This window comes from Polistes canadensis, unplaced genomic scaffold (assembly GCF_001313835.1).
Source record: "Polistes canadensis isolate GaletaPanama2010 unplaced genomic scaffold, ASM131383v1 scaffold_39, whole genome shotgun sequence".
Classification (NCBI taxonomy): Eukaryota; Metazoa; Arthropoda; class Insecta; order Hymenoptera; family Vespidae; genus Polistes; species Polistes canadensis.
This window is the reverse complement of record NW_014569586.1, coordinates 814,237-833,910: the sequence shown is the minus strand read 5'-3', so window position 1 is coordinate 833,910 and position 19,674 is coordinate 814,237. Positions and strand designations below refer to the sequence as shown.

Below are 19,674 nucleotides of genomic sequence, written 5' to 3'. Positions count from 1 at the left end.
TTATTAATATTTTTTATTTAACAATTTAAGTAAATTTTATTAGTATTAATTAATATAAATTATTGTAATTCTAATTCTTATATATATTTTAATTTATATTTAGTCTCTTTTTATATATATAGAAAAAATAATATTTTCATTGTTTTAAAAAGCAAGTCATTATGGAGACTGAAAAGAAACATTATGTAGCCTCTAATTGTAAGACTAAGATTAGAAGAACAAATTCTTTATGTAAGAACAAATATTTACCTAAACATCATAAGTATTCACAATCTCGATTACAGTTGAAAGATTTCCATATTGTTTTACATAACATTGCTAATAATGGTTTAATTCCACCGCATCAGAAATACTTAATTACCAAACGAAATAACTTTGGGAAAATAATTGATAATTCTATAGAAAATGAAAGTAAAAAGATCAATAAGAATAAACAAATTGATCCAAAGGAAAGATCTTCGATTAAAAAAAAGAAAAAAGCAAAAAGACAATTGTTTAATGCTACAAATCCATCATGCACTAAGGAACAAGAAACTTGTCCTGTTAAACCTTTATCTTTCAACCATAATGATGATATAAAAGAATATGATTTTAATATAAATGACAAATATAAATATACAGAGAAACATAATAATATAGATACGTGTATTGTCAACATTAATTTTGATAGAAATTTATGTAATGATATATCTAATAACAAAGTATCCATACCTGATAGAGATAATAAAAATAGATTAAATAAGGAAGATTTAAATTGTAAAAAAGATACTAAGATTAACTTTGTTAACAATGAAAATTATATGAAAAATGAGCATTTGGATAAGATAACGCATAATAAATTGTCAGAAAAATTGCAGAATCTTCCATTGATCTTTGAAAACTTCAACGAAATAAATCTTCCAAAATGTAATAAAGTATGTGTACCAAAAATAATAAATGATCATATTTTACATAAGAATAAAGTAATAGTAATAAAAGATTCAAATAATTTACATCATAAGGATTACAGTAGGATGATGATAGAAAATATAGAAATTAATAAGCCTTACTCGGTTGAATTATCTAATGAAGTAGCCGAATTGACAGTAGAAAATTTACATAAATTTACTGAAAATTATGAAGAAAATCATCAGCAGTTACAAATTAACAGATCACTGAATGCAATTGACATAAGCAGCCTTAATTCGATTAACAATAAGGATAAAGATATGCAAAAAATAAACGAGAATAATAGTACTATTTCCTATACAAAAAAGAGGTGGTTCGGTCAAAATGGAGTAACGCAATTTAATCAGACTAATAAAAAATTAAAACTCGATAGATCATTTGTAAACAATAAAAGTCTTAGTGCGACTAATAATTTCCTATATGTCAATGAAAACTCTAATCCATCCTTCAAATATGATAATGTAAATATTAACGCTAATGCAATACAAGATATAGATAATAATGTAACTTCATCTTCTAATAATCATAATGATGATAATGATAATGATGATAATGATAATGATGATAATAATAATAATACTAATAATAATACTAATAATAATAATAATAATAATGATAATACTGTATGTAAAATACAGTTTATACAAGAATCCAGTGAGATTTATTGCGATACGAACAAAAATCTTTCTAATAGATCAAAAACGATATTTAATTTAGACAATGAAAAAAACGAGTCGAAACTAATTAAAGAATATGGTACAAATGTTGAACATTTTGGTGAAGATAATCTGCTCAAATATGAAATATCAGCTTGTAGTACGCAATTAGACTACCAAAAGCAAATCGGAAATAAAACTCAAGATGATAGTAACGACGATGATTACATTTCCATATACTCAAATACATCTTTAATTCTGTAAGTATATTAATGTTATTTCATATAATTATAAATATATTAACATTTTTTAATGTTTTTCGATTATAATTTAAATATTTGAACATTATAATGGTAATAATTAAATACTTAAAATATTATTTTAAGAATAATAAGTGTTTTCTTATAGAGATGAGATTCTTATGTCATGTTATAAGAACATAGAAACGAATAAATGTGAAAAGAATAAAATCGCTCCAAATACTTCAGATACGAGTAAGCAACATAATAATTTAGAATGTGTTAAAGCATTAGATACTATTGCAAAATCTGATATTCCATTAAATAACAAATTAACAAATTTGCAAAACACGAGTAAATACAAAGAAACGCAAAAAAATAATACTTCTTCTATAAAAACAATATCCACGCATACTAATAAATCCACTATTTCTAATAATAATAGAAAATCTAATCTAAGAAATAATAATAATAAAAACTCATTGCCAAATGGTAATTGCAACGTATACAGTACAAATACTTTTTCTGATAATAAAAATATAATTGAAGTACCTACGAAAGTACAATTGTGGAGTTATGATATGCATAGAGAATATTGTCTTCAAATCATGAAAGATAGCTTTTGCAGAAACAACATAAACAAGAAATGCCTTTTGAAACATGAGGTATGTAAAATCTTTTTCTTTTAAAATTCTATTTAGAATAATAAATATCTTATTCGACAAACTCTTTTTTGGCGCAAATAATACAAATTTCTTATTTATTTTTTTGTTTGTTTCCGTTTATTACAGCTGCAAGAATTAATTAATTATACTATAATTAATTATAAAGAACATCTTACGAATATACTATTTCATTTGTGTTCTTTGAGATACACATTTTTATTAGGAGAATTATATATTCAAATCATAGACGAGCTTAATATAATTTCCATTTTTAGTATATACAAAGAGTTTTATTTACAAGAAAGGCCATATTTCAAACTTGTTTATACTACTGTACAAGCATTACTAAAAAAAGGAATGAATCCAAGATACATAATAGATAAATTGTGCCAAATTCATTATAATGATAAGTTAATATTGCATTATATATTAATTTCGATGGAGCAAAGAATAAAACCTTCTGAATATTGGGACATTTTAAGTACTTTGTTTGAATTTATAAAACCAGATAAGAAAATTATCGAGACGATATTAAATAATTGTATAGTAAATCGCAAACATGTTGAAGATGTTAATATGAATTTAATACAAAAGTTACATCCCGATGAAATTAATCAATTAGATGAAAATTTACTTTCATCTTTCAATAGGTTATTATTACAACATCAATGTAAAAATAACAATCTATCTTCGTATACAGTAGATAGTAATAAAAGTCTTTATTACTCTCCTTTGCACAAATTTGAAGAAAATTATAATGAAAGATTTTCTGACAATTCATATGTGTCGTGTCCAATTAGTAAGTATTATAAAATAAAACAATAATAATATAATTCTTTTTGATACGTATATGTATATATTCGACATGATATAAATTATTATTGTAAGCTAGATTAATATATGTTAATATTCTTTATTATATTTATTTTATAGATGATTTATCTGAAAAATGTTATCTGTACAGAACGCTATACAATTTAAAGAACAAATTATTATTTGGAGATTACGATTATATTATTAATATGTTAACTACATATCAAAAAACAGATGAAGATAAAATATTATGTTATCGTTACTGTTTTCAGATATTTTGTAAGGAAATAAATTGTGGGGAATATTATGTGTCTGAGATTATAAAGCATGCAGGTAAATTCGATTGAAATTTATTTTCTTAATTATTTTGTTATTTTGTTATTTTTGGATTAATTTAATAATAAGTAATAAATATTTCATTTTTGTACTTTTCAGTCAGAATTGGTGCGAACGATGAAATTATCGATGTATTAGTGGATATTGCCATATATATTTTAATGAAGTTAGTTATAAACGAAATTTGGATATTGGCATATAAATTACTGAATACCTTAGAAATATGTTTTGTGAACTGTGATGCTACATTCCTTCTCTTATCAGCTGAAATTTATTTAGCAAATAATCAAGTTAATAAAGCGTTCATGTTACTCAAGGGTAAATTTATAATTAATTATGAAACATTACATATGAAAGAATAAAATAAACGATTAACAGATCAAATAAAAATATCTGTAATTAAAAAAGTGATATTCAGTGATATATATTCACATATTATATAAAAATAAATAATTTTTTCAGAAAGCAATATAATAAGTTCAAATCATCAAGATTGGAATGTTTTAAGTAAACCAGAAGATTGTTATCTTCGAACGAAGATAATACAAATTTTATTGGATGCACTTTGTAAAGAATCATCAGAAAATGCATTTTTTATGTTTCAATTTTTAGCTAAAGATCAAAATAATAATTATGAACCTATAGGTAAGAAAATTAATACTAAGGATAAATTAATATATAACATTACAAATGTATATTTTTGTATGTTTCAGATCTGTCACAATATGTTGACAAATTAATGTTGAAATTTTTATCAACAATGGAAATTGAATTGGTCGCTGCAATGGGACGTTTAATAATCAAATATAATTTCACATTTATCAATACAATAGTATGTCGTGCTGCAATAAAACTTTTATTTCACAGTGATATTATGCTTGCTAAAAGATTGTATCAATATGCATCTAATCTCGGCATATATGAGTCGATAGAGGTAATTTAAAGATTTTTCTTCTTTTTGCAATTAAAAAAAATAATTTTTAATAATTATTATTTTATCACAGGGTATGTTTTAATTGGTGGCACTAGCGAACAGAAGGTGATTCTAAATGAAACATTTATATAAACAAATTTTAATCTACATTTTCGAATTAGTTTGTTTATGTATATAGAATCACACACATTCCCTGCTCTCGCTTATACCAACAGTTATAGGATACCTTGTATATATATACATATATATTTCTTTTTTTGTAATTCACATTTAATAACGAAAAATAATATTAATTAAAGTTATCACCCGTTATACATATTATAATAAATATTAAGTGGGTAAAAGAAGAATTATATTTAATATTTTGGGAGTTTTTTCAAAGACTTTCTTTAAGCATAAAACATAGTACCAATCAAATTAAACCCAAGGAGCTATATATATATATTATTTTTCAGGTAAATATTATATCTTATTGTTAAAAAAAAACAAATTATTATTTAAAATTTTTATTATGAGTAAATTATTTAATAGGAATTATCTACGGAAACACATCCTTATGTTCAACAGTGTTACGATACTATGACAAAAATAAATTGTAGTAAAAAATTGGTAAGACATGTATTGGATACATGGTTTGGTCCGTCGTTAATATCAGCATTAAAACTAAATGGAAATATAATGCAGTTGAATTGTAGCTCAGTTATAAATTACCTAAAGCTTACTTTCGAATAAATAAAAATGTTCTAAAATATTATTTGGCTCCAAGCATAGATGCAAATTTTTTATCCAAAATTTAAGAACAATTATTTGCATTATTTTTTGATTTATTAATTTCTGACAATATAGTTTATCTACAATGCTTTTAAATATATATTTTTAAATAAACTATACAAATGATTTAAAATGTAGCTAAATATTATTTTATAACAAATAATCTGCATGCAAAAATACATAGGTAACACTCATTGATAAATTTCTGCGTAGAGTTAATTGATAATAGTTTTCTAATATATTTTTTATATCATATCAATATTTCTAAATAAATATGAGAATAAGAAGACTGAAAAACTGAAAAGAAATATATATATATATATATTTTCTTTGTTTTGTTTTATATATAAAATACTGTGTACGAATCAAAATAGATGATGGGAAGATATAAGTAATTATATATATATATATATACACACCACACTTCTTTATATATATTAAACTAACTTAATCAAACTCAGGTATATCATCGAAAGAATAACCAGGTACTTTTTGATAAGCTAATATAGCAACTCTCATGTGGTACGCTCCAGGTATGAACATTAAAGCTCCTAAAATAATCACAGGCCACATTCTATCGGAATACTGTAATAGAGAAATAAAATAATTCATTGCATTAAAAGTTAATATATAATTTTTAACTATATTTTGTTAAACATATAATGATCTGTAAGAACATTATATTATATTTTATACTATTATGATTATATATTTCTTTACAAGGCGATAAGAAGAATAAAAGAAGAACTTTACTTTGGAATCAATGTGCCCGCTGATTATTAAACTTCCCATTATGAGCATAACGGTTCCTCCTACAAATAGAAGAGCAGCAAGTGTGATGGCTTTCCATGGTATTTTCACTGGCGGATTCACAAACTATAGAGGGGATGGTTAACGTTAAAATCATTGTAAACCTGGATTACCTTGAACACGTTATAGATTTTAATTTTACTACACCGACACTTTTTAACTCATTCTTATCCATCAAATATATTTTTTCTATAAATCTTTTTACATAAAAAAATTAGTAGACAATCTTTCCAACTATTTTAGATATCATAGAGAAATATTATTAATCGTTTACCTGTGAATCTATAAAGCCATTATCGGTCTCAGTTAGCTGTGTGTAATCCACGTTGTTAAATTGTCTCTCTCCGCTACCAATTTTTCTTCTGGACATACTCACTTTATGATTGTAATCTGTAACGTTAAGTCACATTATTATTTACTGATACACGAATAAATTTAATTTAACTATTTTTTTATATGATTTAATTTTTTTACAAATATTAACATATTTTTATGAAACTTTTTAAACATTAATTGATCGTTCAGAAAAATATTGTTTTATATCTAATTGCGAGAGAGAGAGAGAGAGAGAGAATATAAATAAAATGTTAATATGTTTACCCAGACGAGGACGCCAATGCACATATATCTCTAACGACCTGTCATTTATCTTTGATCGCTTATGATGCAGTAAAACGCGCATTGCGCAGTTAAAACATGTCGATTGTTATTATTTATGTACATACAAAATTATTATTTTCAGAAATAAGTATTTGTCTATAGTACATCTCAATACAATATATAATAGAAATTGTATTCGTGTACTGTAATAGTATAATTTATTGAAGTTATACTTCTTTTAAAATTGTGAAACTATACACAAAATTTTAAAATCAATCAAATGGGGTTAACCTCAAATATGATAAATGTTTTTTATCACGAACGTGTTTGTTCTATCTAAACAAAAAAAAGGTAAAGAAATGTACCGCGCACTTCACTACAATAAAATCGAACAGTGAAATCGATAGAAATTAAATAATTAATTTTTTAATTGTATATTAATCTCGTACGATCGTATATAATTTGATTAATCTATTTTATTTTATATATTTATTGGAAATATTTTGTTTTATTTATTAATTATAAACAATTATCTCCACACAATTAATATTATTCACAGTGTTATTCCAATATGTTACATTATCCGTATGATAAATTGCGTTAATAGATGGCGATTGTGTAATGCCAATACTCGTGCTGCCATCTACGCAACATTCGAAACTAACGGAGCGGGAATTTTATGGCGTTCATCGTAAAATAAATTAACATCGAAATAGTCTATTAAATGTAACAATCAATGTAACGTGATCTTTTATCGTAAATTTCAATTATATTTTATTCAACAGGAATAATTAAAATTAACTAATTATTTTTTACTAATCAAACAGTATTTCTCAAAGTATTTAAAGTAATTTTTGTAGCACGGATTGATGAACAGGTCAGAGGATCATTTGGAGAACAAAATGTTGTATATTCGTGATATTAATTAAAACAATGATTAATAAAATAGAATAGAGTATACCTGCACCGAACCAGCTGGTCCACATATCAAAGAGACCAAAGGAAGTTATGAAAAATAATCACCATGAAGTATCTTCTTCTTCTTTCTTGAAAGAGAACACGTCGATCGAATCGATGTTATTATTTCAAAGAAAATAATATTATCTTTTCGATAGCTACATAATTCGTCGTTAATATAAATTAGGACAACAACGTATAAACGTCTTCGAATAAGTATTTTTCCTTTTCTTCAAATTACTAATAATAATTCCAGATATAACATACACAAATCTCTTAAACGAGCTTTGACCTAATTTGAAAAGTAATTTCGAAAGATCATATATATACAAACATACGATTAAAAATAAATTAGAACGATTAGAGAATTAATCGGTGAAGGATGCAAATGCATCTTCCTTTTTCATCCCTTTTTTTCTTATTCTTTTTCTCACAGTTATATTTCTTTTATAGGTGTTTGTTCTTTTAAGCCGATCGACGGGTCCTCGAGAGGTGTTATCTTGAAATTTGTCCTTGATCGAACGGTCCGGTAGCCGGAAAGGCACTTCAACGAGGCTCTTCGAAGTATACGTTTCTCCTCGTCGAATGTTCTAGCATAACGCGTGACAGTTTGAAGATACAATGAAGAATACCGAGGTACATAGCAAACAGGAAGAAGTGAAAAATCGCGGCCGTCCTTCCACTAATTTCGCTAGAATCGATCTGTGAGAAGCGTCGTCTAACGGTGGAGGCTGTGAACAGCAGTGCCGGCCGATTGCGGAAAGGAACCAAGACGCATAACCGTCGCATTGTGCCGCACCGAACAACCGATTCTGATTCATCTACTAAATCTAAACTCACAAATGTTATTACAATTAAACCCTGCAATATCATTATTTTGAAAATATTTTCACTTAATTTTTCTTCGAAATATTTAATAATTAACGCTAAACCACATAATCAAATTAACCGACTTTTCATTCAAAAAGTAAATTCTGCATTAATGGTTACTCTCTTTTAATTTTGGTATTGATTTTGTTATAATTATAACGATTAATATTGTATCATAGAAAAGAAGTATTATAGTATTATTTATTAAAAAATATAATTTTTCTTTAAAGATCGGTTATAATATAAATACGATTGATATAATACAAATATTCGAGATAAATTTAATGTTGATTATATTCAAAGTAAAATATTTCTTATAAATAATAATAAAAGAAAATAAAAAATCGTTGTAAAGTCTATATCGCAATCTGTGTATTCGATTGGTCATATTAAACACGCTTTATCTTATAAAACTAAAATAATAATTTAAAGACTATCGATTAAAAAATAACACGCGTATATTTAAATATAAATATAGAATAATTATAAAAAGATTAGATAAAATATATCGTCGTGATTAAATATATATTAANTATATATTAAATATATATATATATATATATATATATATTATATATATATATATTTCTTTTTTTTATTTAAAGGGGTAGAAAATTGTAAATGGGTATTTGAAAGGATTAATACGATACTGTATAAAAGGGAACGCATGCGCTAAAACGACCCGTATGATGAACAGTGTTCGAAGGATGGCGGTGAGCCAGGGGCGGCAGTGCGGGTTTAGGGGGCGGCGAGGGCGGGTGCCTCCGTTGAAACAACCCCTTGACAACAGGCCCGCGATCAGTCTCGCCCTCGACGTGTCACCACTGTACTGCTCTCTTTCTCTCTCTCTCTCTTTATAATTCTCTTGCTTTTTCTTTCTAATTGTTTCTATCTTGAACGAACGTATTAATGAACAAACGAATTAACGAACGTTGATTAACGAAATAACGCAAGAATCTTACTTGTGATAGTATATAAGTTTTCTTTTTTTTTTCTTCTTCTTGTTCTTGTTCTCTTTTCGGTAGGGATTGTTCTTTACCAAAAAGAAAGAAAGCAAAAAATAAAATAAATAAAAGAAGAAGGAAAGGGATCGATAGATCGCCAACCTTGAGGATCATCACACGTATCTTCGAATCTATTTCTCGTTCGCGTGCCGTCGGTGCTTCGTGGTGCTTCGGCTGCTTTAGTGTGGCACCTCCGTAGACCGTCCCCGCTCATTCAGGTAAATCGATAGTAGTATACACATATACATCAGTTAGATTACATTTTTTCTTATAGGTAAAAGAATACATTTTTTTCATCCCTTAAATGAGAAACGAATTTTTATTAAAATGTGGTAAATTCGTCGAAATTTAGCCGGTCCAATTCAAATGACGCAGTTAGTATACTTTTATCCATCGTCTTTTCGTATCGACCTGAACTTTTCACTACTCTCTGATTAAATTCCCTTCTCTATCTTCTTTTTTTTCTTTTTCTTTTATTTTATTATTATTATTATTATTATTATTATTATCATTATTATTATTATTAATATTATGATGATTATTATCAAATACAATGAGATTAAATAAAATACGCGCGCGGTTCTCAAGAGGATAAAGGTATGCGATAGGGAAGCATAGTGCTTCGTTGTTGTGACATCGAGAATATCTGTTTGAATCATGATATTAAAGCTATCTGTCGTAATATATTCTAAAGTGGAATAATTACCTTATCTAAAAATTTTCATTTCTATTTGTTAATACGATAAATCATTTATTTTTCTTTCTTATCGTTAATTATAAAGTTTAATTACAATTAGATATATAATTTTAATCGTTATGTTACTTTAATTTTTCATTATTTTTCCAAGATTATTTAAATGTAATATGTTTTTATGTTAAATTGATTAAGTATTTGTCAAAGTTAATTATTGCAATGTTATTTTTTATACGTTAAAATGTATATAAACCTATTGACAATATAATTACGATAGTTTTTAATATTTTACAATAATACAAATATATATTATTCGATGTTTTATTTTTTTATATTTATGAGTAAAATTTATTGATATTTATGATAACGTTTATATTAATGTAATTAAATGAACGTTTTATTCATGTAAATTATATACTATTGCATCGAATGCAAAGCTACGTGGATTACTTCCGTATTGTATGTATGCCCACTGTGGATAGTCTGTAAATTGGAAACCTTAGGCTAACTATTACTACTGAATATTTTACAAAGTCTACAATGACCTATATAACATGATCGAACCTTTAGATACTTCAAATATCTGCTTAACTTTTATATGATCATTATAATCGTAATAACATATAATTACGTATAAGTAATTTTATCGAATCAATTGTGAAAATCGTCATTCAATGGTCATTAATTATTTGTGTACAATTAGAATAGAACGATATTATATTTCGAGAAACGTTTCGAAGGTAAAAAGTATTATATCATCATCGTCGATAATAATTTTTCCATTTAATCAAATAACGAGAAACTTAATTAAACTTTTATGAATGCTAATGTATAATCTTATTGAAAGTTTTCTCGATTGCAAAGGATTACGTCATTTTCAAATAATTTGCAATAGTTGTCTTAACGAAGAACAAATTGCTTCGTATTAAAGTGAATTGAAAATTTTATCAATGCGTATTTGATCATATTCAAATTATATTAGGTTATTCAATCAAATTTAACATTTTTATTACCACGACGGTCATCTATGATTGACGCTCATCTTTTGACAAAGTGAGGATCCCTTGGAGATCATTTGTGATTACTGTTCTTACTAGATTTTTTAATCCTATCTTATATATATATATTTTATATTTTATCTTAAAAAATAATAATGATCACTTACAGTTAAATGTATAAAACTTTTCGCGAGTATAGTCAACGTATTACATGTGTAGAACAACGAATATTGTTATAAACAATATGGACAGTTGTTTCGTATGTTTATGTGCGTGTAAGTTACGGTTTCGATCCTTCTTCGGTTTGCAGTTTTAGCTTTATTGCGTTAACATGCTGACTGTTACGTTGATCATTCGTGAGAAGTGTTTGTTTTTTTTTTTTTTTCAATAGGACCATAAGGGTCATCCGTGACAGGATGCAATTATTTATATTATCTTTTATCTTTTATTTCAGAATAATACGATATATATATATATACACGATATACATCTACGATAAAATATGTAAAACTTGAAAATTGCAGTCAAGGTGTTAAAAGTCCGTCATACTAGAGCGTGTTAGTTGGGAGAGTCAAAAAATATTTTCGCCGTTGGTTAGAAGGCATTTTTTTTTTCTTTTTTTAATTCCTTCATTTTGTTATTTTTTAACCGTAAAGCTTGGTAATTCCTAAAGCCGTATTTTATATTATAAAACAATTGATATTTAAATGAGATATTTAATTTTATTCGATAGAAATAATAAGAAATGCGTGCTGAGTTAGATCAATTTTATCATAATAAGAAAATCATTTAACTCGATTGTTTTTTTCAGTAAAAATCCATTTGTTACGAGCTCGCGAGAATCAGAAAATCTAATTTATACGTTTCGTGATACAAAGGAGAAAAGTTCATTTTAAATTATACGGTATTATAAGGAACTTATCAAGATTAAATGATATATATATATATATGATTAGAAAGCTCAATTATTCTGTTATTTTTCTATTTCAGTATGGAGTGCCCGAAAGCAGTCAAACAAGGCCGTAATTTTCGTCTGCTTACGAAGGACGAGCAACCGGAACTTCTTGACTACCTCGGAAAACATTTACCCCTGTCGTTGAAGGTGTGTGCGTGTGCGTATACGTCACCATATATATATATAAATCTACTTCAGATGGAGACAAGGATTAATGCATTGTGATATCCAATCGGTCGTCATCAACATTGACGTCGTCGTTCTCCTCGTCGTCGTCGTCATCATCATCATCATCATCACTGCCATCATCTTAATCATCATCATCGAAGAAAATGAGTGTCGAATATAATTACTTCCAGAAGGGATTTAACCTAAAAGGGTGTATTTTAAAAAAATATACGAGAACAGCACTATTAATGTACAGGAGTGGATCGAAGAGGCACACAAAAGCAATGAAAAAAAAAAAACAAAAAAAAAACAAAAAAAAAGGAGAAAAGTCGTAAAAATAAGAATGATTTAATGAAGGATACTCTATTTTATCATTGGTTTTGTGGTGGGAAAAGGTAACACATCGATGTTATCCCTAAAAAGTATACATATATCGAGTTTAACTGCATCGTCGTAATCAACTGGAAATGTCAACTATATACATACGTTAGGTTAGGTCAGGTCAGGTTCAAGGTCATGCGTGATACGCACACTTCAGAACCGGCGGTGATACGTCTAAATAGATTTACATGCCGGTAACTACACTCTCCTGCTCGTGTCATGAAAACTACATGTCGGTTCTTTTCCGTTTTCTCTCTTTCTCTTTCTCTCTCTCATCATGTTGTTGGAAAGCGCGAGGACGTTCTTAGCGTAACGTAGAGGTAGAGAGAGAGTTACGGTACCAAGTAGTCGGGAGAGTCCAAGGTCAGGGTCACGTTCTCGCACGCGGTTCTCCTCTATTCGCGAATCGCCGCAGTGCCGATCTCGCGACCTCGACTTTAGTCAATTCGACTTGCTTGCTTGCTTACTTGCTTGGCTTGATTTTGGCTTGGCTTGGCTTGGCTTGGCTTGGCTTAATATTCACCTGCGCAACACGCTCCTTTCCAAAGATTCGGATCTCTCTCCCACTCTTTATCACCTTCTCCTTTTCTTCCTTCTCTTGTTCTCGCACCTTTTCATCTTCTTATTCTTATTCTTATACATACATACATATACTTATATATATTTGTAGGATACATCATACGTACAAATCTCTTCCGTGACATTTGAAACTTGTCGCTATGTTACACTCTTGGCAAAACGATTTTAATGTAACGTAACACTCCTACAACGATCAAGCATGTGAACTGTCATGAGGATCCATTTAAAGTTCAACCCGTTCCCAAATTCTTTTCACAATTATGCATATACGACACAATTATTCGATCGATTCAGAATAGTTTTCATTCGTAACCGTAAACGGATAACGTGACGTAAATAATTTTCACTCAACGTATATCATCCCTCTATTACCCCTGAATAATTTTTCGGTAATTTTGATGAGTATTTATTTTTAGTTTCTTTTTTGTTTATTCTTAGTTTTTTTAATATCATGTGACGATGAACCGCGTATGACATATTTGTCTTATAACGTATTTATATATCTTCATAAACTGTCGTCGACCTTTATTTATTTTGCACATTAAATTTATTCGGAATTATATGGAATGATTTGTTTAAATGATAGTTAGCTTGCCGTCTCTTTTATTCGGACATTTTGAAACATTTTTATTTTAATTGATCGCATTAAAGGATTCTTTTTCGTTTTACATATGTGCTTCAATATTTTATTCATTCGTGTCAATGAAATAATAAAAATGACGATGATTATGTCATTCGTTTAATATATACATAATTTTATTTATTTATTTATTTTATACAATAAATTTGTAAATATATATATAGAAAGGTAAATGAACATTAATTTATTTTATTACATTTGTAATAAAAAATAATATAAAAATAATTAGTATCTTTTTATGATAATTTTCTACAAACATTTAATATTGAATTTCGAATAATTTAAAAAAATGATTTATACATTATTATTTATATATATAATTTTTTGATTTTGTTAAAAACAACGTGCGGGTCCGCACGAGATAGATAAATTTATAAATTTCATTTTTGAAAATGATAGACTTTTGATGCCAATGGGTTGGTCCGTTGTAAAGTCCATCGATTCGGCGGCCGGTGCGAGAACGTAAAAGCGAAGGCTTGCCTGCTTCCGTACGACCTTGACCCTTGAATACCCCTCTTGCATGTCGCGAGAAAACGAACTCCCGATTTATTTCCAGGATAAAAGTTATATGGACGTTATACGATCGACGAAAACACGATTCGAGCTTTTAACTTTGAATCTATCGAGACGGATTAATTCATTTGGATATATATATCGATTATTTTTTTTTATATAAAACAAAAGAGATTAACACAATTTGGTATATTCGAGAAGAATCTTATTTCTATCTCTCTCCCTCTCTCTTTTTCGTTAGAATTAAAACACAAAAGTTAATCCGATTTAAAGCTCATACAATTTTACTCGCATTTAATGAGAACGTGATTGGTAATAAATTTGATAAAATTATTAGGCGTCATATTTATTTAATCTTTTATAAAGGGAATTAAATTGTATCAATTTGTCAGTGTATATAGTGAGTTAATGTGTGCGTGTGTGTGTGTGTGTGTGTGTGCGCACATATAAAATATTGAGTTGTTCGAAAAGTAATTTCGTTTTTCGCATAGCAATTTCGTTAGTAATATTTATCGATATCGAACCTTACTTCACATTTCAAAATCATTTTATATTCTAGCAATAGATATTTCAAACGTTATTTAAAACCTTATCGCATTACGATCCGTCGAGTAATTTTATTTTTTACCAATCGCATTAGGAAACAGAAAATCAATGTTAACATTATTGTCAGATTTTTATTTTTTATTATGGTAAAGAGTAAAAATGTTGTGCAAGGAAGAACAAAATTATCTGTCGTTTACTTTGTGTGTGTGAGTGAATTGATTTTTGAACTTTATATATAGTGAATATATATATAAATATGATATATTCATATCACTTATAAAATACCTTGGACTCTAAATATGAAAAATATCTTTTCTTATTTACTATATCGATAAAAAAATGAAATTATCTTCCGAACAATCTAATAAATTTTTGTATGTAAGGATTACTATAACGAGCATGATATTTACAGGCTGAGATACTTATTAAATATTATTACGTTTATAATATTTTAATATATAATTAAAATTCAACAAACTTGTGTTAACTGAATACGTTTTCTTTGTTTTTGTGCGTTAAAATAACTTAACTCGTATTTACATATTTATTTATGTTACTTTTTAAAAAGATATATGATAGATTTATAAATCGAATATAATGATACATTTTCATTACTATATAAATACCATGATTTTCTTGTTTATGTCAAAGATCGCGTATAAAAACAAGATTCTTTCATAGAAACAATTCACAACTTGTTTGCTGGAAATGCATATTATATAGGAGTAACATTAAAAACTATTCCTGGTTTATTTCAAGATTTAACATGTCTCGATTATTGCCTTAGGCTAGATCCGTTTTATCCACTTCTTTGTTAGATATCTCGACCTTTTCTTTTTCCTTTACTTTTCATTTTGATTATTCCCCTTGTCGTTTTTTTTTACCTGCGTTTAATTGTATTTCTCCTTATTTGTTTTCTTTTCTTTTAATTGGAGAAAATATTTTAATCTCTTATGCGTTTATATATAAAATTGACGACAAATTTATTTGTCTTACGATTAAAGAATATTATTAAGCTTAATTAATTTAATTTTCTGGTTTTCAAAAAAAAAAATCGTCTTTCGTTTTGCAGTTTCATCAGACGCTGTTGACTTACATGAAGGACAAAGTATGGGAATTCTATTTTTATGTGCCAAACGAGTGGCCGAACATACAAATATGTCTGCACTTCCCAGGAATGACGCTGTCTGTAAGTTCAAATTATATTTATTATTCTTATATGTGCATATCCTTACGATTGTTTAAATTCTTTTGATTAATGATTTATGAAAAACACGAACGACAAAATTACGAGAAAAAAAAAGGATACTCGTTTACATAATCCAAGAACGATCAATGAAATATCGTTCAAACTTCGTACATTTTGTTCTCTCTCTCTCTCTGATAAAACAAAAAGAAAATATTAAAAAAATCAAAAAGTAACGAGACATTAACTAACGCGTCTTAACATTTTTCTTGGCTCAAATAATCTTCACATTATATCACGAAGAAAAAAGTTGAAAGCAATTTAAACAAGGACGATGCAGTTGAAATCGTAAAAATTCGCGATGACATCCATGATCGAATATATATACCAACTATACGATAAGACAAATACAGTGAAAAGGGGCATTCAATGTCAGTTTACTAGTTCTCTTTGAATTGTGTCTGGAAAGGACGTATTTCAAACGAGAAATAGACAGCCAGAGAGAAAGAAATAGAGAGAGAAAGAGAAGAAGGAGAAGGAGGAAGATGAGGGGTTGAGGGTGAGATAAGTGGGAGGTAGAGTACACAAGGATTGGCCCATATTCACTATTGGCCCTTCGCCAAATTTCGACATTGTCCTTCGAATTTTGTCTTCTTTCTCTCTTCTACTTTCACCTCGATTTATCCGAGCACGTTGACAACCGTTAATTTCATCTTGAATTATATTAGCTCTCTCAGTAATTACTGTTTTAAGTGTCCAACTCTCTCGAAGCAGACATTGTGGAGCCAAAGAATTTTCTATCGGTAACACGATACCGAGGTTGTACCATTTTACCAAGCAATCATATTCTCATCTCAACTTAGATATTTGATTTTTTTGTTTTCAGCCGCACGGTTTGCTGTACGAAAGCGTGGGAGTATTCTGTCCTAACGATCATCTGGAACAACTGAACCTACTGCGTGATGAGGATATCCTGATCGACTGGTCAAAGCCTCTTTATATTAATTTTGTTCACATAGACATCGCTAATAGACTGGTAGAACTTTACAAGGATATCGGGAACGTTGATATGGTAACTGTTGATGTCTGGGCTTGCGAAGATTTAGAACTTTTAGATCGAAAGGAGGAAACCGAGGAAGAAAATAATCCGGATGTACAAGTGTTACCACTTAAGGCCGAACATGCTGAAGGGATTTACGAGCTTTATCCTGCTAACGATATAGAAAGTCACGAGGTCTTTCTACGATTGATTAAATCCTTACCAGCTGGCGGTGTCTTTTGCAAGGACAGTTTAGCAGCGTGGATGGTGCAATCTTATTACGGTGCTATGTTCTCGATGCAGACCAAGCCCGAACATCGTAGGAAAGGTTATGGAACAAAATTAGCAAGGTAAGTTTAAGGTCATAAGATTTTCAATTATAAATTCAATCGATTTATTGATAGAAAAGTATTGACAAATACACAACGCGTAACCCCCGCACTATGTTGAGATGACTTTAATTCTTTTATTTTCTTTCTTCTTTTTAGGTACCTGACGAAACGCGTAGCCGAAAGGGGTTACAGTCCGTTCGTAGTTATACGTCCGGAAAACGACGCCAGCCAGAGCTTGTATAAGAAATTAGGTTTTAGGCAGCTATTTCAAACAGTTCGTATGATATTCACGCCTTCGTCGTGGCAGGAAACCGAAAACGAGGCTAGCAATATACTCAGGGAGAATCTCGAAAATGCGGTTAGACAACTGAACGTTGAACAGAGGGTAATAGCTGCTCTTCGTGGCGAAGAGAATAAAAGTGTAGCGTCCGTCGAAGTACAAGAAGTCGAGAATGAAGAAACGATAAGGGAAGGTGGTTCGGACTCTAACGAGGAAACTGAGGTCGTTGTCGAGGAATCGGAAGACGAGAGTTATGCTCGGGACGAGGAAGTTCTAGAGCCTATTGAAGAACAAGAGGAAAGGATAGAAGTTGTCGAAACTAAGAAAGGAAATAATCAAAATCAAGATAATATCCAACTCGAGGATGCTTCTAACGTTGATAACAGCAACGAGAGAGACGAAATCACGATATCGCAAACAACAGAAATTGAATCTGTTGTTTGTGATTAAACAAAACAAAACCAAAAAAAATAACAGTCCATGCCTCTTGTCGTTTTTCTTTACTCGAAGATGATTATATACGTTCCGTGCATATAACACACCAATGTCGTAAAAAATTTATCTGTACAATTGTTTCAATTATTTTTCAACATTTTCTTAATTCTCGTTCTTCTAAATTATTCATTAGAATTACAATTGAAATGATTTATTTCCCTGATATCGATAGTAATATTTATTTATCTTTAATTTCGTAACACACGCATCGAGTCAATTTTTGACATAATGATTTGACGTAAGTCTCTTCGAGTAATCGAAACAACGAGGTGGAGAGAAACAAAAAAGAAAAAGACAAAAAAAGAGATATTTTATGAAATTTCCGCGTTTCCGCACCGCGCTCGCGCGAGGTTTCGAGTGCGTATAATTCACTCACAACACATCCACATACAGCATACACCACACACATACCCACACAAAAATACACTCATAGAAACACTTGCGTAAAATCCGTCGTATGTTACGACGAGTTTTTTCATATCAAATTCTTACGAGGAAAATTTTAGAGAATTAAAATATCAACGGCTGTAAACTCTTCTTAGTTTTTTTAACAACTTTATAATGAAACGATAACATCGACAAAGTATACCACAGTGATTAGAACAAAAAAAAAAAATAAAAAAGTATCGTAATAATAATTATATTGTTGTAAACGATGAATACGAATTAAGATCAAAAAAAAGGATGTGTAAATTAACAAAAAAAAAAAAAAGAAAAAAAGAAAAAATAGTTTCGTTCTAATAGCTAAAGCAACAATAATTATAACAAAATGACGATCCCCCGACACGTGGTAATCTTCGAATACTCTCACGGGTATTGATTGATCTGTGATTATATTTTTATTTTTAATTAACTAATTGTTAAACATATAATATTCCTTTTCTTATATTTATTTTATTATTTTATTTATATGTGTTTAAATTATAAAATAGAATATAAATGTTAGTTAAAACCTCGCGCGATCACGATACGCTTCCCCTTTAACAATTACGAGATAGATTCGACTCGCTGTGTTGGTGCAACCGATGTGTTAAAAGTTATAAATAAAAAAAAGAAAAAAAATAATAAAAAATAAAAAAGACGAGTAAAAAGAAGAAGAAAAAGAAAAGAAAAGAAAAGAAAAGGAAAGAAAAGAAATGAAAAGAAAAGCAAAAAAAAAAAAAAAAAAAAAAAATAGATTACTAATTATAGTACGATCGCTTTTGCACGGCATTGGACAAGCGCGAGCGATTCGAATTATTCGATCGACGTAATCGATTATCATA

At 28.6% G+C, this 19,674-nt stretch overlaps 3 protein-coding genes across 5 annotated transcripts; 2 read left to right on the top strand and 1 right to left on the bottom strand.

Annotated features, from left to right (window-relative positions):
• Positions 1–1,013: 1,013 nt before the first annotated feature.
• Positions 1,014–4,416, top strand: LOC106784698 (putative uncharacterized protein DDB_G0282499). Its single transcript, XM_014744516.1, has 6 exons — positions 1,014–1,451; positions 1,587–1,864; positions 2,013–2,508; positions 3,594–3,654; positions 3,757–3,975; positions 4,120–4,416. Exons 1-6 carry the CDS (start codon positions 1,014–1,016, stop codon positions 4,395–4,397), a joined length of 1,770 nt encoding a protein of 589 aa, XP_014600002.1. The 3' UTR covers positions 4,398–4,416.
• LOC106784731 (transmembrane protein 230) lies at positions 4,329–8,465 on the bottom strand. Of its 2 annotated transcripts, none has more exons than XM_014744578.1 (4): positions 6,773–7,153; positions 6,447–6,562; positions 6,116–6,238; positions 4,329–5,947 (listed from the first exon to the last, which is right to left on the bottom strand). In XM_014744578.1, the coding sequence occupies exons 1-4, from the start codon at positions 6,852–6,854 to the stop codon at positions 5,810–5,812; spliced, it is 459 nt and encodes a 152-aa protein (XP_014600064.1). In that variant the 5' UTR covers positions 6,855–7,153; the 3' UTR covers positions 4,329–5,809. The 2 variants fall into 2 exon arrangements, with proteins under 2 accessions (XP_014600064.1, XP_014600065.1); XM_014744579.1 differs by lacking the exon at positions 6,773–7,153 and adding an exon at positions 7,734–8,465 and having other exon boundaries at positions 5,675–5,947.
• An 858-nt stretch (positions 8,466–9,323) lies between these two features.
• LOC106784730 lies at positions 9,324–19,159 on the top strand. Of its 2 annotated transcripts, XM_014744576.1 has the most exons (5): positions 9,324–9,821; positions 12,286–12,397; positions 16,150–16,266; positions 17,150–17,652; positions 17,791–19,159. In XM_014744576.1, exons 2-5 carry the CDS (start codon positions 12,287–12,289, stop codon positions 18,362–18,364), a joined length of 1,305 nt encoding a protein of 434 aa, XP_014600062.1. In that variant the 5' UTR covers positions 9,324–9,821; position 12,286; the 3' UTR covers positions 18,365–19,159. The 2 variants fall into 2 exon arrangements, with proteins under 2 accessions (XP_014600062.1, XP_014600063.1); XM_014744577.1 differs by lacking the exon at positions 9,324–9,821 and having other exon boundaries at positions 12,319–12,407.
• The last annotated feature ends 515 nt before the right edge of the window (positions 19,160–19,674 follow it).